Genomic DNA, 26,546 nt, shown 5'->3' with positions numbered 1-26,546 from the left:
ATCGATATTTGAATATGGATTTTTTAAACAAATACCCATGCTATGATTAACAAAACAAAATCATTCGGTATTAAACAATTCATGTTAATTCAAAACAATCAGTTATAACGAATTAGTAGGTCGGATTAATGTGTGACAGCAAAGCAATATTTTCTATCAAACATTGAAATAATCTCTTCCAATCGTATAGAGAAATATCGAAACAATAACGTGAATGGTTAGCTGCCGAGTAACAATGTTAATGCAGCTTTCACGTGATCGAGGCAAAAAGATCCGATTAACCATTTTTACGATATTGTGCGGCCAGTTAAAGTACGTGATGTAACGCGTGTTCGTGAATTTAAGAGCAGCTGCTATCGAATGCGTTCTGTTTTTATGCATCTCCCACCCAGTGCCGGGTGCGGCGCGGCTATCTTGCGCTCCTTTTAGCTTCTTTTTTCGCGAAACCAGTGTAACCGGTTGAGCGTAAGGCCGGTAGGCAACGAGCGCGCGTTCGTAAGTTCAATACGGCCCCCTTGTGCTTTTCTTTCGTTCGCGGAATTTCATTAAACGTTAACATCAATTACCTGGAACCTCGGACGGTGGACAATGAGCACGATGCACATATTCTCGGATACATTATATACTTTGTTAAACGCGCGTCTTATGGATTGAGATGATTATTTCGAAGAAAGAAGCTAAATTTTTAAGTTAAAAAGCTTTTCAAGAAAATCGATTATTCTAAATTAAATTTCAAAAAATTCTTTCCCTCACTGTATTAAGTGTATTCGATTAAAAAAGCATTTTGCCGAGAAAAACGATGTTTAATATATTTTTTCGTGTTCCATAATGCACGTACGTAATAATATAAAAAGGCCATAATGTAACACGTTGAATTAATGCGACGAGAAATATTCTGCGGAAATTGTATTTGACGAAACGGTCCAAAGAATAATTTACCCGTCGATATTGATGGAAAAATAACCGTTATGTCCAATTTACCGCTAGTTGCATTTTATTATTTTAGATATATCGGCATTACTTGTTACAAGCAGCTATGTTAGTGATGAATTCTATAGTTCGCATGGCTTTTAAGCGGCCAAGCAGTATTGGAAAAAGTCACAGATATTTACCAAAATATCTTGCAGGGAGACCGGCATCACGGAGCACGTTGACATATCCACCGGACAAGAATGCTCTCCTTCTCGACACCCGGTGCCCGATCTCTGTGCCTGTCACGCGTTAGAGAGCGAATGTTGATTTATCGATATCAACGATATCAAAGCCAGCCTCGAAAAGGATACACCGGCGCGAATTTCATTCTACCGGAGCAATTTCTCGCGCCGGCGAGGCAATTTCTCGCGCGAGCGATTAATCTCCTCGGGGAACCTTCTTAGCAAAGAAAAATTCTCGCCGGTAAAACACGGCGGAGGTATAAATCGAGAAACCGATATGATATATTCAGTTACACCGTATCAGTGGAATCGAAGCAGCGTGAATTAGAAAAATGCCGGTTGTAATAAACGAGAGAAATCCCTACTCATTGTCAGCACAAAACGATTCAGTTGATACGCGCCGAGGAGATTAAAGTCAATCGTGAAACTCCGCTTTCCATTGCTATACGCGGTTTGTCCGAAAATCAAAGCGAGAGCGACAGACACTTCGAGACGCGAGTAATCTTCCTCGAGATACACTTCGTGCCCACACACGCGAGAGCGTTCTTTCACCGAGCTGCGGAATCTTCCATCAAGACGAGAAATAACAAAAAAAATAGAAAAAAAAAATAGAAAAGAAAAGAAAATAGGAACGAGAAATCGATGGATCAGTTTGACTTACGAACGGAGACGACAGACAGCGTTTGCAGCACTCAATGAACGAAAACAGAACCTCAGGCATGGGAGCTGCTCTGAGCGGGTTTTAATTAGAGGATCGACTGAACTCCTCGGCCTTTCTCAGCGCGCGACACGCAGCTCGAGGGATGCGTGTGTGGCCCTTTCGCGATGCCCCCTCTGTCGTGGAGAACGAACACACGAGGAGGAACCGGACTTGCCTTCGCCATCGGAGGAAGGTCGACTCGGTACTGACGTGCCTGGATTCCGCCGAAGACTCTCCCCCGACGCGTATATTAAATTAAAGACACAACACCGGGGCATTGTGTTGAGCCTCACCGATCCCCACCGTAATCCAATATCGCGGCATCAGGTAATCTGCGAACGTCGACGATATACGGAGAAAATGAGGCGGGCGTGTATCGTACGCGACGAAATGATGGCGATCGATTATCTCCCTGGTGAGTTACTATCTTTCGATCACGCGTGTGCTGCCATGTTTTAATTTTCTCTTCCTTCAGCTCGACAGAAGCTCGACAAAAGCGTTAAATGGGCGCGAGAATGTCAGGGGTTATTCTCGAGCGATGCATTTCTAAATGACGCATTTTTATTAACCTTTGTTACGTTCTCGTGACAGAATATGACGCATGGGCGTAATGGTTCGAATTACGTTCGAATTAAAAAGAAACAAACGTAAATATATATAGCTAACGAGATATTAATAGACGCGACGGATATAGTTTTAATAAAAAAAAAAAAAAATGACATTTTACGAGAAAAAGGAGAGGAAGTGCGGAAGGAATGAACTATACGATTTTTCATCCCACATTTCGTCCGACGAATATAATTCTCTGTCCGGGTTATACGCGCCTTTGGTCATAAAATGCGGCCGCCTATTTTTACAGCACGGATAAAAATAGGGAAAAAATGCCGCTTCCCGTGAGGTAACCAGTTTCAAATTAGAAACTGCCATTGAATCTTCTTTCTTCTTTCGATCTCATCGCGCTTTGTCACACAGAAGCAAAAGAGAATGATATCGAAGTCGTAATTCTGGCACGACGCTCAGGATAAAATGGACGGGCAACACGCGAATCTAGGTTGATCCTTCGGAATTGCAGGGAGAGGCGATTTGGATTGGGAAATTAGATGATACGGAGGCCGATTACCCGAAATACGCTGGCCTTTCTCACCTTCTTGAAGCCGTGAAACGAGAATGCACCGACGTTCATCCGCATTTTAACGATCCTTGACTTTCGCTTCGAGAGCTTTCAAATTCTCCATCAATGACAGAATGCTTATCTGCCGCTCTTTTGACCTTTCGTATGCAGGTAGATCGATCAACCAATAATGATTTTGTTACCCGAAGACTTTCAACTTTGAAATTTTTTGCTGCAACAGCTTCGTTCAGGAAAAGAGATTAAGCGATCATCAGTTAGATTAATGTTTCCCAATGTAATTTAAATTCAATTAAAATTCATGATACTGTACACTTTTTTTATACAAACTTGTTAAATTATTATTGTTACGTAGCTTTTCTGTATTACAGCTATTTATAATTTAGAAACTACAAATATTCTGACATTTCTATCAGGAAAATAGATATCTTTATATTGTACCTCGACAAGAGTTTAATTTAAATACCTAAATATCTATAGGATAATAGATAAGATCACAAAACCTTTCCATCGCGATCTTAATCTCACGTTGCAAAACACCGAACATTTCCGACTCTAACACTACGCGAAAGACACTCTTGAACTGGACGATACCGACGCGAGAGACGAGCACCGAGAGTGGTCGACCGGTTCCTCGGCATCCGGTCGGATGACGAGGGAAGAGCGCCGCCGATCGATTTTCGTGGGGCGTACCGCGAGGGTCTTTCAAGACGTCTTTCGGGTAGGATGGTCGGCCAGCCACTGATCGAGATGCGTGGAGGTCTCCGAATACAAGCGAGCGTGGATCGTACGCGTGAACGTGAACATTGGGCGCGAGCGAGCGGGTGCGTGTTGAAACACTCTCGCGCTTCTCGTCCACCGAGCACGCATATTTGATAATTGAATCGCCACTGGAATGCCATTGTTCACCGTCGTAGCCTCGTTTTTCGTCGTTACGTCGCTCTCGATGAACCGGAGGACCTTTAACCTTCCAATTAGCCACCAACGCTTTTCATCCTCTAACGCATCTCGGCTAATAATGCATTTCGCGATGGCTAAATTTCCAGACCACACGCGCAAATCTCATTTATTTTATAATGACTGCCTAGAACATTCATAATACATTTAGGTAGTAACAAAGAGCAGATTTAAAAAATGCATACTTCTTTTGAATCCACGATCCTTGGATACTTGCTACGAGGAAGGAAATCTTGGCTCACTGCTTCTCCGTTAAATAAGATAATGGTGTTTGCGCGCACGGGAATAAGCGTATGTATTTAAACGGTACGACGAATTTAAATGGAAGTCAACGAAGAACGTCCGAAACTCACTGCCGCGTGTAAAAGCCGTGTCGTATATCTTCCATCTGTAATAAAGCGCTCAGGAAGAGCATCGTTCAAGAACGCCCGCGCAATACACGAATGCACCGCTGCGTTGGATTTCAACTTTTGTACAAGGAAGCGAGTCGTTAACAATGCCGGATTATTCTCGACGCACGTTCGGCATCAAACACTGATCAAAAGCTCTTCTCTTTGAAAGCTCGATTCTAAAGGTTGTCAATTTGGAGAGAATTATAATAATAATAAACTGCAAAATTTTTTCTAAATAAATAAGATATTATCGCACAAAATGAATCTTCTTTTTTTTTTTTTAATTATTCATCCCAGCAGGCAATTAAATCTTTTATGCATGCCCTCGCCCTTCCACCAGCAGCATCGTTGATCTCACGAGCCCTATTATTAGATCCTCGTATGAATGTGCTCACCGTGGCGCACACGACAATAGGGAGAAGATTACTGTGCGCTGCACGTGCAAGGGGTAAAATTGGCTCGTTAGCACGCGTGCTTTAATTCCCGACATAGGGGATAAGATCATCTTTCGTTCATTAATCAATCGTTTCTGTAACAATGGCGGATCGATATGTCCACGTGATCGACATTTTGTCGCGATTATAGATCCGTTTTCAGTGGCTGAATTAACGTACACCTTTGGAACTTGAAGTGAAATAAACATATGTTTAATATTTAGCGAAACAAAGTTCTAATGCAATCTACAGGGTGCGAGAACAAAGTTTTAGTGCACTCTAGGGTGTGTTCCGTATGGTACTCACAATACTCGCGAGCATTATGTCTTCTTGTTTGACGTTCAACAACAAGAATGAAATGATTTCGTGATCTTTGCGAGCGTCAAGTGAAAAGAGGTAAACCGCTGATTATAATATAATTGTGTATATGCCTATTAATGTCTATTAATGCCCAATAAAAGTTTATACCGCCTATTATAACAGATACCCAATTCTTAAAGTAGCAGCTTAAGTAATGCTTAGGAATGCCCCAAATCTGTACATCACAATGTCCTCAACGGTTTCCCTTGAAACGTACTACTAGTGCAGAAATAAAAAATAAACCTTATATTTACACGAAGAAAATTCTACCGATAAATGTTCTCGTTGAAATAATAATTAACACAAGACCGCAACACGTATCCGGCCGCAAGTAGCGGGCTTCGCGAAATCCTGTTTGTTCTAATCTCTTTTCTTCAATGCTTGCGACAACGAACATGACGCCGGTGACCCCGTCTTACCGGATGTGTCTTTATCATACCAAGAGATACGATCCGATATTTCCGCTCGATGATGACATCGCGCCGTCGCGCACAGCACGACGTATTTTACCATGAATTGCCATAACTTGAATCTCTCGGAAAAGCTCTTGCACTTTTGTAACTTCTCATTGAGGACGTTTATATTGCGACACGATTATCGACTCAATTTGATGTCCAACGACACTTCGACCACTGCTTGTGTCCATACGCGAGTATTTGTTCCACGAGAATTTTCATCCTGCAGGAATCATCATTTCATAGGAACGCGTCCCATTCGCGTCCCGTAATTTACGTTGATTGATTCGCATTTCTCGCGCGCCGATTTCGCCGTGCAGATTAGCGTCAGAATAAATCGCGGCCGCCACCGTACCTAATCCATCACCATCTTCATCTCCGTTCGCACGTGACACGAAACGAGCACCGTTATACGCTAGGTGCGATTTCGCGACCGCAATTTGGGAGAGAATTGCACAGCTAATCGGGACGCCTCAGGCAATCTCGTTAAATTGTCAAACTCTACTACGTGGATCGCGATCGTGCACCGGCGAAGGATCGAGTGTCGCGCGAAGGATAGCCTCTTGCAATTAATATTCATTACGATCTATCTTAACAAGGGACTCGATATCCGATTCGCGCGCTTCGCAAATACACCGGAAAATTACGAGACGTCTGAAATTAATGGAAGTTCCTCGCGTGGAGGCGCCATCGGCTATATATCGCTCCATGTTCCTCTCGTAACACCGAACTCGTCGTACACGAACGCACACCACCGCCGGATAAATATAACCGGTGAGACGGACTTTCAGGCCAAGGTCATCGATGGTTCCGAACTGTCCGGTGCTGTACCGAAGATAATCACGTCGTAAAAAATTTATACTGTCCAACAGACGCTAAGTATAATAATTAACCGATCACAAGTGACACTTTTCACAGGCATTTAACGGCTACGTGTAATTTTCACGTCACCTAGTTGATCGATTCGCGCGATCGGTCGCGATTGTCGCCTTTTCTCGTATTGCTTATCGAAATTGCAGCGTGAAATTGCATATTGTGCATTTGTTCGTCGGTTCCATAGACTCACGTACAACCGATATGCGTTTACGTGTGCGTCCGTCACGCACATCCTGCAAATTGCAAAACGGCGGATGTAAATATTTTTACCGACGACTGCGAAGAGACAACGACGGACCCGGCTAATTAGAGGTTCTTCGAGGCGCGGAGGTAAAGTTACGTCGAGGGGGAAGCCAGTCGACTAATTTATTGGAAACTGCAAGATTGGCCCTGTCAGACTCGCAGCAAAAGGATATTTACTATAAACATATCTCGCGTCCACGGAAATGACAAAGAAAAAGCGAAATAAAGTAAAGGAGCAGCGGGAAATTCGATTATCCTCGTCAATTCTCTCGTGAAAGGGGCTTTTTTTAGAAAAGGACTTCTCACTATTATCTGTTATAATTCGTATGTTATTTTTTTTTAGCGCGATCGAGATTTAATGTAATCGACTATAAATAATAAAATGAATAAATAGTCTATGTGTAATTCCATATCATGTTGTATACCGATGTTTAAATCAATAAATAATTACATTGTAGTAATAGAGTAACGCCCTTGAGAAATAACGCCTTATTATACTTATTATACTTACGTTGTTACTGTTACAACTACTTTTCTTATACTCAGAGAAAAAAAATGTATCAGTAACTATAAATTTGTAGTCAAATAACCTCAACTATGTATTATAACTAAAGTTCTAATAAGAACAATAAATAATAAATTAAGATAATATAGTAATATTAATCATATATTAATATTAGCCAACTACAAATGATTTATATTACTACATTTTCTTAATTTATTTAATTTATATTTTGTTCTTATTAAAACTTAATAATTCATATATATTCGTCTAAATTAGAAATATATAATTGTTATGCCTTTTTTTTTTAAATATTTAGTTGAGTTGACTAAGTATTTAATTGAGATGCTATTTCTCTATCAATTAATATTATACAAGTATTGTTGCCTTAACTATACTTTTATAGTGTTGAGTACTATAGAATAGTAGCTATTACTCTATAAAAGTAGTTATAGATATTGTAATTGCCAATATTGCCAGAAGTTTCTCACAGTGTAGTAACGAATGATTATTACCATTACAATTACTATTTTCAGTAACAAATAGGCAACGACATTATATATTTCCTTATTTGTAATTTAATAATAACGGGATTACAAATTTTTTGAATAACGATAACAAGTATAATCGTTATTTTTACATGTATTATATGTATGAAACATGCATAAGTGAGTTTTACAAGAATAGAGAATATTATGTTTGACCATGTTGTAACTATAATCACTAGATCTCGTGTTAAACTGGAAAATGAGTGACATAGACAAATGTCACTGTAAAAAAAATTATTAGAATTGATAAAACAATAACAGAAATTGTAACGACTAGTTAGTTTTTAAGTAACGATGTAATTGAGTAACAAGTTATTTTTTTTAAATCAGTAAATAAATGAGTAATATAATAACGAATTACTTTTCAGAAAAAAAGAACGAATAATAACGAGTCATAAAGTATTGTAAAACAACTTTCTCAATTCTGTGTAGTAGTACATTACAAATAAATTCGTAATAAATCTTTTTTATTGTATTTTTCGATTAGCTTTTCTGCATTTGGAAGATTGCTATTGCAGCTACAATTCGTTTCTGTTTATGATTACGGTACGCAATAACGTGAATCAACGAGAATTGCGGTGGAATGAGTTAAGTATTTTATCACGGAGAGATGAGTCTCATTGCCGGCTTGATGTATTCAATCGTAGTTCGATAATTTATCCGTTTATTTATATGTTTGACAAAACCCCTTAGCCCATTTTCGCCAGAGCGTGAACACGAAATGTGTAAATCGACTGATCCGCCATTATATGATTACACGTTGTACGAGTATCATCGCGATCGTAACAGAAGCCTAAACGAGTTCATCCCTTCGAACGATGCGAACGAGGCAAAGAGGACGAGCAGGCTTAAGTCTTCGACCTGCGTGTAAGCCTGTATACGCGTCGATTCTTTTAAGCCTCGTTAAGACCCGATTTAAACTTTAATTGAAAGTCTGACCCTGGCGACAGTCGGTGGGCCTTTTTTCTGCTGCAGAGAGAGAGAAAGAGAGAGAGAGAGAGAGAGAGAGAGAGAGAGAGAGAGAGAGCCTGTGATCAGACAGGATCAAATGCATGCGGAGAGAGATATAATAAAGATACTCAAGCTTAAACTACACAAAAATAAACGAGGTACAATGGAATTTGCGAATACGATTTCAATGCTCGTTACTTGAAACCAACAGTGAAGTATGATTTAGTTCGTCGTTGCGTAAAACGGCGAACAATTACAATTCCAAGCGTTGCGCGGGGTAACCATAAATCCGACTATAAAGTTATCTGCGGCAATATTTATAGCTATTTCTCTGGCATATTGTGTGTTACGAGAAAGGTGAAAAGATCGCAAAAGTATATATATATATATTTATATTATATAGCGCCGCGAGAGATATTCGGAACGCGACAGAGACCGGCGTCCTAGTTACGTGGCCCAACATTATCGATCTAGCCATCCGAATATATACATGCCGAACCTTGTCGTTGACGAAGCCCCCGGTGTGTACCTCAGGGGAGGATATACTATGTGTATATACGCAGAAACGTGCCTCCCATATGTGCATATGTACATACACGAGATGCGTTCGCAGTATTTCCTCCCACTCGAGAATTCAATATCATACCGGCGAGCCGCTCGATAGTTGGATACTGGACGACTATGTTTCGAGAGGAAAAAGTCTCATGCTCTCTCTTGCAAACCTAACGAAGGGTAGCTCTCGGCTCTCGGCACGCACGATTTACATGCTGCGTACAGTCGTTGGAATATAATGTACAATAAAAAACGAATATATATGCACGAGGATGCGAGTATCATTAAATGCGCGACGCGCGCTGCGTCGCCGTGCAATTATGCGAATTGTGAAAATCATGCAGCGAGGTATAGACATCGGATGTACGTGGAACGAGTTTATTTTCTCAATTTGGAGTTGGGTTGGAATTGAATTCTTGGCGGAAACCTACAGGAAGATATCAAATATGAGCGAAAGCTGTAAAGCTATGTTGTTAGGTTGCGAAACAGTGAATGTGTTTCAAACAAAATTTACGTCGTTATCCAAACTCGGAGAATGGCAATTACCTAAATGAGACACATCGAATGGCAAACTGCGGCATGATGCGTCATTTACCATTGCGTACGGAATTTGCGTGGCATCCTCGTCACTTCGTGGTCGCCGCGTTCAAACGCGTTTATTAACGTTTGGCCGCCACGGCTGCGGGCAATGGTCTGAAGTAGACAAGTGGCTCGCGATAGGCCTATTATGTCCCGCTTAAGTGCAGCTGCGAGTAGATACACGCACGTTCGCCAAGGTGTGTACACGCACACGCATTCGAAACGCGTGTGTACGTCCACACGCGGACATGCGTATTCGCGCGAGGCATAAATTCACTCTCGACTTCTCACCCTGATCGACTCCCTTCACGAAGGTACAATTATATGGATCCTTCGTACTTCGTCACGAACGCAAATCATCCAGCAGCACTTGGAGTACAAGATCTGTTCCCGGAAAAACAGATTTGCTCGAGTATCTCTAAAAATTTAGCGGCATACAGATTTGAAAATAATCTTGGACGATTAAAATAATTATGTATAATAGAATGCTTAATGATGAGAAGAATCCTGCAAAAAGTTTTGACATTCTAGCAACCAGCTTAAACATCCCACATATAATTATTTTTGATGGTCCAGTACAATTATTTTCAGATTTGTATCTAGTTAAATTTTTTGGCATTTCAGCAAAACTGCACTTTTCATGTTCGTGTTGCTTACACTTTTTGTATTTAAAATGTCCGCTTTCTGTCTCCAACGCCCGAATATATATTTATCTCGTTTTAAATGCAAAAATTTTTGGGGAATTCAAGCGGAACGAACAAATCTATAATTAAAGCAATTTTTTTAACTTATTGCACAAACGTGAATACAGACACGTTTGGAAGAAAAACTCTGTTAAATTTACGCGCAATTTATGCAATTGTTTACAAAATAAAAACAAAATTGACGTTCCTTTCTCTCCCTCTCTCTCTTTCTCTCTTCCCCTATTACGAATGCAATTTCTCTCATTTCGTATGCATGTCCTTTTTCCGGCTCACGGGCCTCAGAAAATACGTTGCTCGCGTATAACGTAAGCACAGGTTGAAAAGACCAGTTAAAAAATTAACATGCTAATCTACCGCTCGTAGGCGTACGAGAGACCAAGTTAACGCGCGGTCGATTGCTCTTGCGAGCTCGTTAATTATCTCCCCGCAAAACTACCGCTAGGAAAATAAAGTGGCTAGCGCGAACGGCACCTTACGTTGGAGAGATGCTCGGTATATATATCGTATGTGTTCCGTCACGGAACGCGCCCGTCCTCACGTATTGCGGATACGGAGCTGTGCGAAGCCAGAGGAATAGAACGCCAGCCAGAGCGTGTCGCATTGTCCGCTGACTCGGTGATACACATTCGTCACTGTGAGGAACCGTTGCGCGAGAAAAATTCATAAAGGAAACGCACGGCTCGCTGCACGAGCATAGAACACACAATGGGTATGTTCAATGGATAAAGAGTGTCCGATACAGCACGAACGGACGATGCGATAGTCAGATGTAAAATACCCATTTCGCGGTAACCCTACTATGAAAGCGAGTAGCAGTAATATTTCTACATTAATATATTAATATAACTACGTGAACGTCTACTTAAACATTAATTTTAATACACAGTTTAGTCGGTTTTAATCCCGATTTTAATTTCGCCTGAAATACGAGTATACAAATTTAATTTGCAATCTCTCGACATGCGTGAAGCATCAATTTTAATTAAATTGTAGACTCAGCGTTTTCGAGCAACCACAAAGCAGGTGAATTGTGGCAATAAAACTTTCTATAGTAAATATCATATTATTCCGGATTGCACGAGCGGATTTCAGATTGAATAACTAAAGAAATCGAAAATTACATTTTGAAATTATTTCGGAACAATAAATGAATTTAATCCCTTCATTGGATACGTGATTTCTTCATATCGCCATCATTCGCGCTGCAAGATATTATTTATTCTTTGTATCACGGGAATACAGAGTGTAATATCTTTTCAGATACGTTCATGTTTTGTAACCAGAATGCGGTTGAACGAAATACATTATAGAAGTGCCTGCGGCGAGTTAAGCTTCTCGAGGGACCCACGGAAATACGAGGTACTGCGACACGCTTCCATCTCTTATTGAACTCTATAAAAGCCTTCGGACGAGTTCCGAATTTCGTAGAGAGCACGAAATGCTTTTGTGGCGTTTTTTGCAGCGCGAAAAATTGTTGCGGGAAGAATAAAATTCTTTATTAAAGGACTGCGACGTAGAAATTCCATTCTTTCGCGACGTACCGCGCTTCATCATTTTTCATTCTATTAATATGAAAATCCTATCTATATCTATTAATACAATAAATTTTTTTTTAATGAAACGTAGCGAAACAATTTTCTTTATTCGTATCATAATTAATAGGATTCTCGAATTCAGCGTTCCGAAACAATCAAACGACCTCGCAAGTACGAACAATAAGAAATCTCTCTATCTCTTGGCGCACGCATATACACACAGACATTCATGACGTCAACGTCATCGTCATCGTCTCTTTGTCCACGACAATACACACCTAAAGCGACGACTTACCACGTGAGCTCTGTGATGCTGATGGTGCATAGTGTGATGATGATGGTGTCTCTTCTCCTTGGTGTGATGCTTGGCATGATGCTTGCTGCCTCGGTGCGGAGGATAAGTGTGGTAAATCATGTTGACGCCGTAGCAAGGTGGCTGGCGTCACCTGACCTCGACAATGCCGCACTTGGAGACACTCATCTGCTGGCCGCCGCCCTGATGATGACCCGTCGTCAGGCCAGCCGCACAATTCCCCGGCGTCTTTCTCGACACCGACGTCGCCGTCTCGGCAGGCGACTTTTCGTTGTCGTTCCGTGTTGGATCTTCCAAAGTCATATCACCCTCATCGTCAATATTTACGGTGAACGCAACGCGATGATGAGGCACCAGCTTCACAGTGGTGCCGATCGGCGTCACCGTGGTGGCCGGATCGAGCTTCACCAAGGCGGCTTGTAATTCTAGAGCGTCCATTTTCGCAAGAATATACAACGCTCTCTTTTAGCAATCTCACCGAATTAAAGTTACCTCGTTATTACTCGGTCTTATCGATCGTTCCAAAAGAAGTCTTAGTAACAAGTTCACTCTCTAAGGTGACATTTCCACGATTTCTCCGGGTTTCGCAGGACAAACTGAAAGCTCCATCTGATGGAGTAATTGGTCCAATGTAAATTGATTGAAGATATTTTTATCTCGCCATCGAAATCTTCGACGAGTCAGACCTCCTTCCACAGAGTTTCACTCGAGGACGTCGTGAATAATTTTGATTTATCGAGATTCTTCAGCGTCGTATCACATCGAACCATCACATACGAATGTTCGTCGTCTTCGTGCGATAAAGAAGGCCGCTGATCGCGTCTTGATGTGCACTCAAAGATATTTCGGACTATGTAATAACAATTTATTAAAGTTCTTTTGCAATTCTCATGAATTATCTGCACATTTTAGAATTGTCTCCAAAATTATAAATGTATTAGAATCAGAAAATATTTTGAAAAATTTCTAAAGTAAAGTACTTCTGAAATTTTAGAAGATTTATTAATAAAAAAATATCAAATCACTAAAAATCTTATTGTTTGTATGTTAGTGATTTGATATTTTTGAAACACATGCGCAGAGAGATAATCAGTTTTAAGAACATCTTACAAAAAAAAAGCAAAGTTTTCGCGATCGACTCGATTGTGTATCGATCACGCATGTATGTTGGTCCTTACGTGTTACTAATTATCGCGTAATATCGACCTGATTACACTTGCGATTTTTTTCTTGCGGAACATGGGAACGTGCAAAGGAAATAACAGTTTTCTGCTTGGGAAATGGAATCGTTATATATTGACAGGGGCAACTATGCGGCCTCTGTCACGGTCATTATCCGCGAATCACGAGGTCGCGTGACCGTCTTCGTTATATGCTGATAAACGACGGTTCAGTCTGTCGCGTCTACTGCCAGCTACTGCTTGTTTTATTGTGCCATCTGCTAATCACCGCAAAGATACCACAAATGCAAATTTGCGGCTAATACACCATTAGATATACTCTAAATACTGCTATTTCACAGGTAGATTTAGGAGACAATCTGATGGCTGAGCTCACTCAGAGACCTTCTAATAAGAGTTTAAACATGAAACAGCCAGTTTTGATTGGTCTATCATGTTTCAGCAACTTCCGAGAGAGAGAGAGAGAGAGAGAGAGAGAGAGAGAGAGAGAAAAGGAAATTTAGATCACTATTCTGTAACGACAGTGAGAATCGTTACTGTTGCGCAATTTTTTTATTATGTATAAAACCTGCGCAACGATCTGTTAAAAATTACTCGTTAAAAATTACAGAATAAGACCAGAGAAAGACAAAAGTAAGAAAATGATAGAAAGAGAAAGAAATGTACGTCCTTCTCTCTTGCTAAAAATCTCATCGTATCCAGACTTCTTTAAGAAGTCTGTAAGCTCACCGATACAAAAAAGATAAGAATATTAATCCACAACTGCACTTTTCATATTCAAAGATTTTCCTTTAAAGAAATTCAGAAGCTCGGATATATCATCTACATGTATAGTCCGTATCTTTGTAAGACTATATATATACGTTGATCTACTCGCGCGCTAATCTTTCCGATGGAAATATCTCGCAGGCGAGTTCTTGGATTGGTACATGAAAGTAAAATGCGAGTTTACTCCTCGGTATTCGATTTGGTCATCTCGAAAGAATGACGTCAGTGCTGCACAAAGTGTCACTGTCGAGACGGGAAAATATAAACCTGTCCGTTTCGTTTATTGTTATCTCTGTATTATTTTCGTTTTATAAACCCGTTTGAATATAGATATGTTTCTTTATATATCAAACTTGAGATTGCTTCCTGAGATCGAAGTTTCAAATTGCTTCTTGAGATTGAATTTCAGTTATCAAAAATATTAATGATATATATAGATCGTACGGGAGAACGAGGGAAAGAAGAAAAAGAGATGGAAAGAGAGGGAAAGAGAAAGAGAGAGAGAGATGCTCTTTTCTTTTACATTATTGAAATTATTAATTGAAATTCTCTCACAACCGATATTATAATTCTCACATTTCGAAAGCCTGAAGGCTTTCTTCGCGCACGTGGGACGCAGCCGATCGATAAAAAAGCTAAAGGGCGGGATAAAGGGGAATGCATGCTTTGTTTGAATCTGCAGATTCGCGCACGGGGACGGATTTCCTGTTATGAGGCAGCGGCCTCTCATCGCAGCGTGATTCATATCCTGATGTCTGGCGATGCTCGGCTAGGAGGCAAGAAAATTTGCATACAGCAGTCTAAGAGGTGGACGTCCGTGTATCCGTGTGCCGTTGCTCCTTTTGGGAAAGAGTCGTCTGTAACCCGAGACTCTGAGAGACTCGCGCGTATCAGTGGGTGGATCATCTATATGTCGCTCGAGAGAGGACCACACGAGGTGTACGGTATCAAAGATATACAGCGAGATGCGGCAATTGTGGAGCTTACGCGTTTGAAAATCCAAAGAGGAAAGGTCAAACGACCCATTCTCGGTCATTGAAAATTCGCACGACAAAAGTATGTTGTTTTAAAAAATATATTTTAGAAAATATATATTTTTATAATTTTTTATTTTACCTTCTATTTGAGTTTTGATTATCTGTTTGATTTTATCTCTAATTTGAAGGTAAACTACACTGAAAATAAACTGAAAAATGAATCATAAAAAATATAGTTGAGATTAGTAGAGAGATGAAACCCCTTTTCAAACGCGATTTGACCTGACAGTTTCGTGGCCAGAACTGGTTCTGGCTGACGAGTGAAATGGAGGGATGACGATTCGATCGGTTAAAAATCCAAAGAGAAACAAAAGGAAGAAAAAAATCCGCTTGGTCGCATTCGTGCGTTAAAACATTTTGTAAATCCTTAAAAAATTCACACAAATCTAAGCCGCGATCTGCGGAGAGAATTACAAATGCACGCCGCGTAAAATTGACGGCGCGGTGGCGATTGTCGCTCGGCGGAAGAGAAAAAAAGTTACGCCCATTTTGCAGAGCTTTATCTTACTTTATGCTCGCGCGCGACCGAAAGTTGCAGCCGCAGGTATTCGCGGGAGGAATTTCAAGGGCGCTGCCGCCAAGCCAGCCCGAGTCTCGCCTCTCGAAAGGACGGTCAGTGCACTGTCGAGATCCTTTGTGCAAAATCGGGGGCCAGCGGTGCACACCTAAATCACGTTGGCGAGGCATTAAAAGCTATTAGGACGCCATGACGCCCACGAACTGCGGGTCTTCGATGAGAAAGATCAGCGTCTTGGTTCGTGACGCGCCTACCTGTCGTCATTGTTTCAACGACAGTACTTTGCATCCGCCATAGCTTCTATATGGTGACGGGCGACATATTACAGTGTACTTAGTAGTTACGATAGGTACTGCGAGAAACGGCCGACTGACCGGTATCGTCGACCGGCTCATAAAATCGTGGCAATTCTGCAGCATCCAGTCGCAAACAAAGAACTCAAGAGTCGTACGAACAAGCTTCTTGTTGGGTCTCGCCAAGATTACTTAAAGCTGGTACTTAATACCACTTTGCAGCTAGGATCTGAGTGAGGTGACGGTTTTATTGCTGCTGATAAAGTAATGGGTCTAGGTGAGGTTGCACGATAGAGTTATCTACTACTCGAATCTCATCGGAAGAAACTTTCCAAACCAAGAGAGTTTGCGACGTGAATATTTGCATCACAGAAAATATATTCGAAACAACATTATACAAAGTATCTTTTAAGATCGTAATACACAACAATTAGGAAATAAAGACTCTAAACAGTTACGCTAGATTTTTAATTTAAATAATTTAAATAATGCATCAATATTATTGCGTTAAAAATTAATTTCGACGTGTAGTTTGCAAGATTGGATACGATGTATAAATTCACACCGAATTATTTAAGCACTAAAGATTCCGATTGATCATTTAGAGCTTTCATTTTCTATTTATTGTATATTCGAAATGCTTTGACAGTGTACAATCGTGAGAACTTGATCGCCAAGAAGCGATGACTGGGCATCGTGCGTTTCGCAGAACGGATCTTGAACCGGGCGCTGGACAATGACTCTCTCTCGCAGCGTTTAAAACACCACGACCTCTATAACGTCGTGAGAGGTGAAGAAGTGTGAGGGTCACAATAAGAAGAGGAAGAGGAAGAAAAAAAAGAAGAGAAGAAGATGGTAAAGAGAAAGAGAAGAAAGAGGCACGGTAGCCTCGTTCGCTCTCCGCAGTCATAATGACAACGTTACTATCCGTTACTATCCTGTAACTACTCGGCGTCAAGCTACAGATAATTAAAGGGCGTGGAGGCTGCAAGTATGCGGGTACGCATGCATTCGCGCAAAAATACCGGAAGTTACTCCCAGAGTATCGATTAGATCATGGTAAAGTCGTAGCGGGAGAGTTTGCACTTAATGGCGGGAAAACTGTTCGCCGATACCGCCGGGATTCGATCTCACGTTGCCGTTAATCTCCGGGGAATGTGAAGACTCATTGCAAGGATATGATCCTCTCCATTAGAAAATAATCTAAAGAAGATTAATTTACGACCGCTCGCGCGCGTTGTCGTGTATTCGATGACGAGTTAAAAACGCGGACGACATTAAAAGTCTAATTGCTCCCTTCGGAATTTTGCATAACAATTTCTGCATAACAATCAGATAAAAATTATGAACGCAATCCGAGCTGTGGTCGCACATTTTCATGACGCGCGATTTCGTGCTCAAAAACAGTCATGCGTTTATACGGCATGAGTAAAAAATGGAACGGAGAAAATAAAAGGCGGTGCCATGGAAGCGAGATTACATTGTGGATTTAATTAACGCGGTTTCATTCGTTTTTCAAGCCCCACTAGACCGACCTATCCCCTGGGGAACGCCCGCCGTACCCTCGTTTCCTGTATACAGGACCGTCTCATAATTTCTCATTAATCAATTAAGCGCAACAGCATAATGAAGTTTATTAACGGACATCTATAAAGTGCCAGGCTATTTAAGATGGTATGCCGCGATGCAGCCCCGTCATATCTCGGGACTGGTGTACCGCTAAGTTGCTTGCTCGCTCGAGCAATTATGTACAGTGATAATTCGAAGTTATGCGACGTCTCCTTGCTGCCGTATCCTTAATACGTTTCCCAGGACGTTTTACGCTATGCCACGCTGCAGCCGCTCTCACGTTGTGCAACAGCTGAAATACTACGCGTGCGAAGCTTTAAGAAAATATAAATCGTGATGAAAATACAAAGTTTGCAACGCCCGAGTAATTTTGCATTAGACTTCTCTGCATATACGTAGAAGAAATTCGCCATAAATTTTTAATTAATTCTTCGTATAGCTCGAGAAAACGAGTCGAGGCAATTGGTGCTCTATTCACGACCCACCGTGATTTCATGAAATTGCAATATCGAGTGAGACACGATTCCATCCCTGTCCTCCATCGAGGAAGTCCTTAAAAGCTACGCGTGATCGAACTCGTGTGATAGTAGAGAGCCAAGAACCTCAGCCACCGGTATATATATATATATATATATATATATATATATATATATATATATGTATGCTCGAACCGAAGCGGAGCTCGATTACGCGATTAACGTCGGCATCGCACGAAACATCGATATTAATAAAAGGGGATGTGAGCAGGAAGCGATGGTAGGGTGTACTTTCTATTAGCCCCGCGGTGTTCACGGTTAAACACGAGTACAGAAGGAAGGGGGAGGGCAGGAGTTAACCGCCCGTTATACGTGGATGCTTGGTAACGATGAGTGGAGGTCGCAGCAGTTTTTCTTTTTTTTTTTTCATTTTTTTCACCTCCTTTTCTCCTTGTACCCTTTTCTTTTCCCGGCGCGGCTGCGACTTGGCACTTAAGTGGGGTTACATGATGGGGGTCGCTCGTTATTGCCACATAATACCGGTCGCCACGTAAGTGCTAAGTGCAAAAGCCGTTGCTGCTGCTGCTGCTGCTGCTGCTGCGGGGTTGCTGCCGCAGCAAGATTAGTCCGGTAACAGCGATAATCGAGCAATAACGAACTCTGCGGGGATTGTACCGTTTCTCTCTTATCCGTCCAGACTATCTATAAACTACTGCGATTCTTTGTACTTTTATCCCCGTAGCGAGCCGTTTTAGATGGCGTATACCGGCAACCTTCGGCGCACCTAACAACCCTTTCGACACCACGTTTATTCTCGCTGAAGGGCATGACCCATTTCAGATTTCTTCTACTTCTTGTGACCGTGACGCGCGCCAAAGAACAATCCATTTATTATTTCACGTATAATTCGAAATAGCTGTGGTATTGCAAAATGTTATTAAAATTTCATTAAAATTTAATCTTTATAGAACAGAGGTCTCTCATTAAAATAGAGCTTTTTCTAAATAAGATTTATTGTAATTCATTATTTCGTTGTATTTCTTGCTTTAAAATATGACAGCGCCAGTGGCTTTTAAGTGGCTTTTCTGTTCTGTAAAGGTTAAACAGCAAAATTTCATTAAAAATTAATTTTAATATTCAATTTATTATCATTTAAGAAGACAATAAGTAAGATTCATCTAAAACGTTCACAAATAAAAGAACATAAAGATAGATATTTATTTAAAAAAAAAATCAACTATCGGATCGTTTCTTTAAATCTTGCACGGTTTTGTTGAAATGTTTCAAAATTTAGATACAAATTTAAAAATAATTTTTTAGGCCAAAATTTTTAGATAGGACACTCAAAATTTTTTAATATTCTAATAATCAGTTTGAGTGTCCTACCTACAAAATTTTGATGGTCTAACAAAATTATTTTCGGATCTGTATCAAGCTAAATTTTTAGACACTTCAGCAAAATCGTTCTTTTCGTGTGAAGGAAAGCGTGGACGCAATTCAAATGTCGATAACATTGATAAGGTACGACGAGTGGTTTCTAACAAGTGGCAACTACTCAAGGAGTTCGAATGGAAAAAAATTAGTGAAATCGGATGAAGAAAATGCGTTAGGTATTACATGAAATTGAAATGGTGGAAAAATCATAAACCGCGTCCACGCGGAATTCAATTGAGTCTTCGATTTACGGGTCACATTCGTAATGATTGAGAAAATTTATAATCTAAATTGATTTTTATTGAATATATCGCGTGCTCGATAGAAACAGAAATTCAGCACTTAGATGTTGATAGATATTGTTAATGCAATGATAATACGGCAAAATGATGTTAGATTAAGTTGAAGATAGCAATAGTTATCAGATAAAATCATGACACGTGTAATAACGAACATGCAATACCTTTACTATGCCGCTAACACTGATCAATAATAATTTTGTTAAATGAGTAATTTTGATTGATTCATATGTATTTTTTATGTTAATTCTGAAAATGAGATTAAAATATTTATCCTACACGCTCCAATTTTTTGTAATCAACATATCGTCTTTTAAAAATGCACACATTTTGAACAACAATTCGTTGTAGAAATTTTTAAATTAAAATAATATTTATTTTTATTTGAAGCTTTTTATAATTAAAAAAAATTATATTAAATTTAGTTATTAGGTGTTGGAATTAATTCGTAGCGTTTTACAAGTGATGGGAAGTACTTTCATTAATGTATTTTTTAATGCTCATGTGAAATAAATAACATTCTTTCATTAAAAAACGCTACGAATTAATTCCAACACCTAATATAAATCATTTATTTAAATCTAAGCAGAAGAAATATAGATATCTAAATAGGTAGAGGAATCTTTAAATGCATGTTATTTATACTTAAAAACCCTGACTTTATAAATAGATTTGGCAAATAGATTTAAAACAAATGCGAAAAATATTATAAGAAACATCCTATCAGACAAATTTAATACGAGATTAAGTATAAGAAAAGTGAGATTTTATCGATCAATGTAATGTAGTAGAATATAATTCTATAATACTATTTAGGAAATACATATATGTCCGCGTCAGAGAAAGACGTATTTCCGCGTGTCATTTTTCTAAAGCTCCGATAAACGTTCGGAGGAAGTTGGCGATGCTGTAAACACACCATAGTTTATATCCAAGCGTGAGTTTCACAACCGCCGGCGGACATTCACTTGCGATAACTGCCGCATCCCGATTGCGCGAGAGGATTTATCGATTTTCGAGATAGTTCAGTTTGCGATTCAACGGCCGAAATGGCTCTCCGCGGAAGTATTTCTCGATCTTTTACGACGTATTCCACGATAGTTGTGAGATAGACTATTCCAACCAGAAAACTTGGACCCCAGTTGCGTAGACTCGTCCGCTCTTTCTCTCTCTCTCTCCCTTTTTATTAATTAATATAGCAAGGCAAATAAACACTTGAGAGCTGCTCGCTACTCGTAAAGTATAATGTGCAAAAGAAGAACGATAAGATGTCAAAACGGTGAAGACAAACTATATCCATTTGCGACACGTAAAGGGATTATGGCAGATCTCATATAAAAGCCCAACGAATTGCGCGCAAATGCCGCTCGATGGAAACTCTAGGGCTGTATTTTTCACAAATTCCGAGGACTATTTGTAAACTATCCATATGTATAACGAGATTAAACGATCTTGTCTCTGTACTGTAATTTAAAATAATAAAAAATAAAATTCTAATTAAAACTCATACTTATAATAAATCTATATAAAATAAAAATCTAATTAAAACTCATACTTGTAATACGTGGGAAGTAAATAATTATAACGCATATAAATATAGAACACTGACGCAAAAGGCGTTCTAGCTCAAACAATTCTATATTCGATATAATATCAAGCAAGAAGAAGAACATCGCGTGCACTTTATCGCATACACGTGTCAAGAATAGAGATAGCCTACGATCGCGGTAGTTTACTTCGCGCTGTAGAGTTTCAATACCGAACGGCGAATCAACCTGATTTACATCGCGTAACCTGTGGATCTCCGATTCTCGGGAAATGGAACCGGATGAGGAATTGATGTCGCCGCCGCACGTAATGCATATTCCTGGCAAACAATTTTTTCCTCTTTATTCTCTTTTCTCTTTACACCTACGCTGTCAAGGTCTCGGCATGAAGAGAAACATCTCTCTGACAACGAATAGCCATTCCCTAGAGATTTTATTCCGTAAGCTCCGTAACTCGAGTTATACTTTGCAACTTACAAAGTAAAAATATTTGAAATGTTAAAGTGGTTAATTCCTTGCTTTTGACGACGCAACGTGGGTGATATTCGTCTATTTTACACGCCGATCCTTTCTATCGTGCTCTATCTCGCCTCTTCCCATGAAACCAATTCACGCCTACGCCGATCTCGCACCTAATTCCGTTCCTTTGAGCTTCCGTATCGGGCGCTCGGACCCGCCTGTTGCGCCCGATTCGCGAGTCACGACCGATCGATCGCCGACCGATCAGCATCGGTGCTGAACAATAAATCAACCACCAGCCGGGATTTGCTCGAGCATGGCCAATAAACACGCCCGGTTAATGATTTATCACGGCGGTGTATTCGACATGCATGTGCACTGTTCTCGATCGATGTATTCGTAAATCGTTCTCCGATCTCTCTCTTTTGCGTGGTCGGAGCCATACTAAAATTCACCGAATCACATATACTATAATGGACGACAATAAAATCAGCCAATCGAGAAACGCGATTTCAACAATATTAAATTTACCTGTAATTTCAGCATAAAAAGGATTTCTTACATTTATAAAAGTTTCATATTCATTAGATATTATTTCGAAATTTTTATCTCCCTATTCTGAATTATTGTTTTCATTAAATAGAATTAAAATAAAACTTTTTACCATTTTTTTCTCGAACGTGACACAACAGAGAATACTCGAAACTTTATTGTACGGTAACCATTTGTTGCAAATTTTAATCGCATAATATTCTTCTACTAATTTTCTTACGGATATTTAAATAGCTAACTTATGAAGCTACACTACGAGTGTGATCTAAAACGTCTGTTCAAATAATGTGAACACAGATGATTCACTTTACGCAAGACAAGGGTTAATACTTTAATTGTCCTTTTGGAACTTTCATTAGTCAAAGAAATGTTTAAGACTCTGCTACACATATTCCTTTCCCTACACTAAAAAAAAAAATTTATTCAACTGAACACATTTAATTGTTTGCAAATTTGGTTAATTAGACAAATTTTATTTAATCAAATTTAACCGTAGTCTGCAGTTTATTAAGCAGACTACGGTTGAATTCGATTAAATAAAATTTGTTGAATTAATTAAATCTGCAAACAACTAAATGTGTTTAGTTAGTTGAACAAATTTTTTTTCAGCGTATTGACATCTACAGAAGTTTTATTTAAATTCTTGTCTTTGAGGAATCAGATATCGTACATATTAAAATGGAGAAGACAATAAAGAATATCATTTTTCACATTAAAAAAATTCTCGTGTTCACAGTACTCGATTCCTGATATATGCTATATGTGCATGTCTACAGAGTCTAAACAGATAAAACAATTCTGCATTTACGGATCACGTTTTCTTTCTCGTAATGGTTCCGTTTGAGTCACTCCCAAGCATTCGTATATATTCGCATTCGCCACCTGGGCTTTCTCTATCGCAGACGTTATGACCGAGCTCCTGGACTTTTACGTACTTCTCGAATGTATTTACGAGCAAGCTTGAACCTGGACCTATGGATGTGGAACAAGATTCTGGGTATTAAGTTGTTGCGAGAGCGAGATGCCGACGACGTGAGCGATCGATCGATCTCGTCGAGGGCGAAACCCCGACGTCTCGCCAGACGAAATGTGTCCCATGTCGATTCTACGAGAATGTTCCATTTCGTTCTGGTATTTGGGGAATGATTCCGGAAAATACCGACGAGAGAAATTACTGTTTGCCAAAAATTCATCAAATTGCATATTTCTGCATTATTTCAATTCGTTGTTCGAATCTATCTAAATTATTCATAATATAAAATTATAGAACGTATAATATGCCATTGTATAGATAATATATTAAGTGAGATACACTCTTGATACTTAATCTATTTACGATGTTGAAAGTCGATTAAATCGTTGAGAAATACTCGTAGAATTCCGCTCCTCTATTTTATATTATTTTATATCAATATGTATTTTTCAAATGTATGTGTGTGTGTGTTGTGTGTTTATAGATTATGGCAAAGTTTAATCTGTGACATCGACAGATTTGTATCCGAGGCAATTTTAATTAAACGCCCGTAATCCGTCTGTAATTACATGCGGAATTAAGCGCACGATAGGTGCTTAATTGGTTTAATTGTTAAAATAGGATTTACATTAGAGTGCTTTATAAATTTTCGCTCTCAGCCATGTGCGACGATAAAAATGCGGATCTTGCACGAACAATTTAGTAGGCAGTAGTAAATACGACGATTATAACGCATTGATGAAAGGCTTTATGCGGTTGGCGGAGTACATTTTATAAAATGAAGAGCGCTATTCGGAGTATTATATCGTATTATGGCTCATTAAATCCAACAGATAGTAATCTCTATTCGTATCGCATTCAAAATTTCGGTATTTTCTGTTTGTGACAATTTTCTCGAAGAATATGTAGTGCAGTTATTCTCTCTATTCTTTCCTTATCTTTTGAAGATTAATTTACTCTCTTGCATTAAATCAGAATAAAAAGAATTTAATAAATTAGTATATATTTTAACTAAATATATTCAAATGTGCTCGCATTGATTTTTTCTGGCCGTCAAACGAGGCCACGAAGATTGTTACGAACCGTTGATCACGGTTGCGACATGATCGCTATAGACTTTATAAATCGTTAGTAGATCGTCGCGGATTGTCGACCACGCAAGTCTCCCACACGCGATCGCACGTGCAATCGAGCCGATGTATGCAGAATCGCGTGCATATATTTCCGGAAAAATATTTCCGAGACAGGAAAACTATCGATGACGCGACTACAACAGAAAACAATTATTTATTCATGCTGATTCGTTCTATCTATTTGATCCAAAATGTAATTTATTTTCTTATTAATATTTTGTTTAAATACTTTTTTCTCTGGCATTTAATGAATGTAAGATCTTTTTTCTGTCGAAATTTTATCTTTCAAAACTTTTGGATCATATTAATCCAAACGATAATGATCGTATGGTAAATTTGAACAAGCGAGCAGTGTTAATCTATCATAGTTACATCTATTATTTCATTAATTGAGAATAATTCAATGATTATAATTATGACACATGGAGTGACGAGTCGAATTACGAGTCATTCAAATCTCATTGCCATATTATGTCATTTCTCAATAATGGGAACCTACAGTTTCCAGAACTAATTTGCAGCTACTAGGTCATTCAAGAGATGCATGCTATTAGAGTACAAAGCGGCACATGCCTCTTGGACAATTTAATCAAACTGATGTGTAGTCAAATAAATGCGGCATTGTACGTGAATTCCTATAAATACGGACTTGCATACACACGTGATCAATTCTCAAACTTGTCAATTTTTAATTATTACGGTAATATACTTTTATTGTTTGACCAAAATAATTCCTCCTCACGTTTTAAGAAGCTTCATCGGCACGTGATTTGCACTAAAAACTAAAACGGGTACCACTCGGTGCGAGAACTGACTCGGCGAACTCGATTACCGATCCGATTCGCGCGTTATGTACTTTCTCCCGTCAGCCTCGTCTTCGACGATAAAGTAGTAGTAAAACGGACACAATGGGAAAGAAGAAAAAAAGAAGCGCACGAAGGAGTCTGGTAAATGGTTTCGCACTCGCGCTTTCCCGCCGGTAATGGCTTCTCGCGAGGTCGTGTCGCGATGCCGATCGTAAATCGAGGCAGCAAAGTCAAGGGTCAGTCTTGGTATATGAAAATTGCTCAATGGTACTCCAGTCCCTTTTTCTCTATTTAATAACTTTAGAGATTTAATGGAAAGTAAAGGTAAAATCTCATTAACTACACAACTACAGCCGATGCTGCTTCAACAACCGGCCCACCGCGCGAGATCGAAACAACGGTGTCGTCGACCGATCCAAACACTCGCACACTTCTACTCGCTCGACTTTCCCTAATTCCCCGAAACTTCTTTCCACCACACGCGCGTGCAAACACGTTTCGAGAACACTAGACGAGCTGTACACCCCACGGTAAATAGCGGAAAAACAGACTGGCTCTCTCGTAAAGATAGCGACGAGAGCGCAACACGACACACACGACAATAATGACGACGGCGACGGCGACGGCGACGGCGACGACGACGACAGCGACAGCGACAGCGACGGCGAAGCGCACGTTTGCGAATCCCGATCGGAGAGCACGACGACTCCAGCGCACGCTGGACCACCCTCGAAGCGCCCGCGATTCTGCGACTCACCCTCCCTCCGTCTCCCGCTCGCTCGCTCACTCGATCACTCACTCACTCACTCGCACACCCGGTCCGGCGTTATACCACCCTTGCCGGGCCTCCTCCCTGTACCCCGTGCCTTCCACCTCCCGCTAGAACGAGGGAGTTCTCGCTGGGGTGGGATCAATATGAGTTGGGCGAAACGCGGGAAATTTGCGCGCAGGTCCTTCTCCACCCTCGACGCGATGGATACACACACTAGCCTCCTCCCCCCCCCTCTCCCCCTATCGTGTGTTCTTTACCCGCACCCTCCTCGTCTGTCCTACCGCCTACATCCGCGCCCACCATTCTTTTTTTTTTGTTCCTCTCCCCTGTGTTTTCCCTGGTGTTC

General features: G+C 40.0%; 2 protein-coding genes across 5 annotated transcripts in view; both read right to left on the bottom strand.

Moving 5' to 3' along the window:
* The window catches only part of LOC105147845 (Dual-specificity tyrosine phosphorylation-regulated kinase 2), a 176,901-nt gene that overhangs the window by 68,631 nt on the left and 81,724 nt on the right, over positions 1–26,546 (bottom strand). The gene's annotated exons all lie outside the window — the stretch shown is intronic.
* Positions 12,376–26,241, bottom strand: LOC147906646 (uncharacterized). Of its 3 annotated transcripts, none has more exons than XM_087415922.1 (2): positions 25,332–26,241; positions 12,376–13,366 (listed from the first exon to the last, which is right to left on the bottom strand). In XM_087415922.1, exon 2 carries the CDS (start codon positions 12,820–12,822, stop codon positions 12,514–12,516), a length of 309 nt encoding a protein of 102 aa, XP_087272048.1. In that variant the 5' UTR covers positions 12,823–13,366; positions 25,332–26,241; the 3' UTR covers positions 12,376–12,513. The 3 variants fall into 3 exon arrangements, with proteins under 3 accessions (XP_087272048.1, XP_087272047.1, XP_087272049.1); XM_087415921.1 differs by having other exon boundaries at positions 25,365–26,241; XM_087415923.1 differs by having other exon boundaries at positions 12,376–13,234; positions 25,365–26,241.

Source organism: Acromyrmex echinatior, chromosome 19 (genome assembly GCF_024713525.1).
Source record: "Acromyrmex echinatior isolate Ae372 chromosome 19, ASM2471352v2, whole genome shotgun sequence".
Classification (NCBI taxonomy): Eukaryota; Metazoa; Arthropoda; class Insecta; order Hymenoptera; family Formicidae; genus Acromyrmex; species Acromyrmex echinatior.
This window is presented reverse-complemented; position numbering and strand designations above follow the sequence as displayed.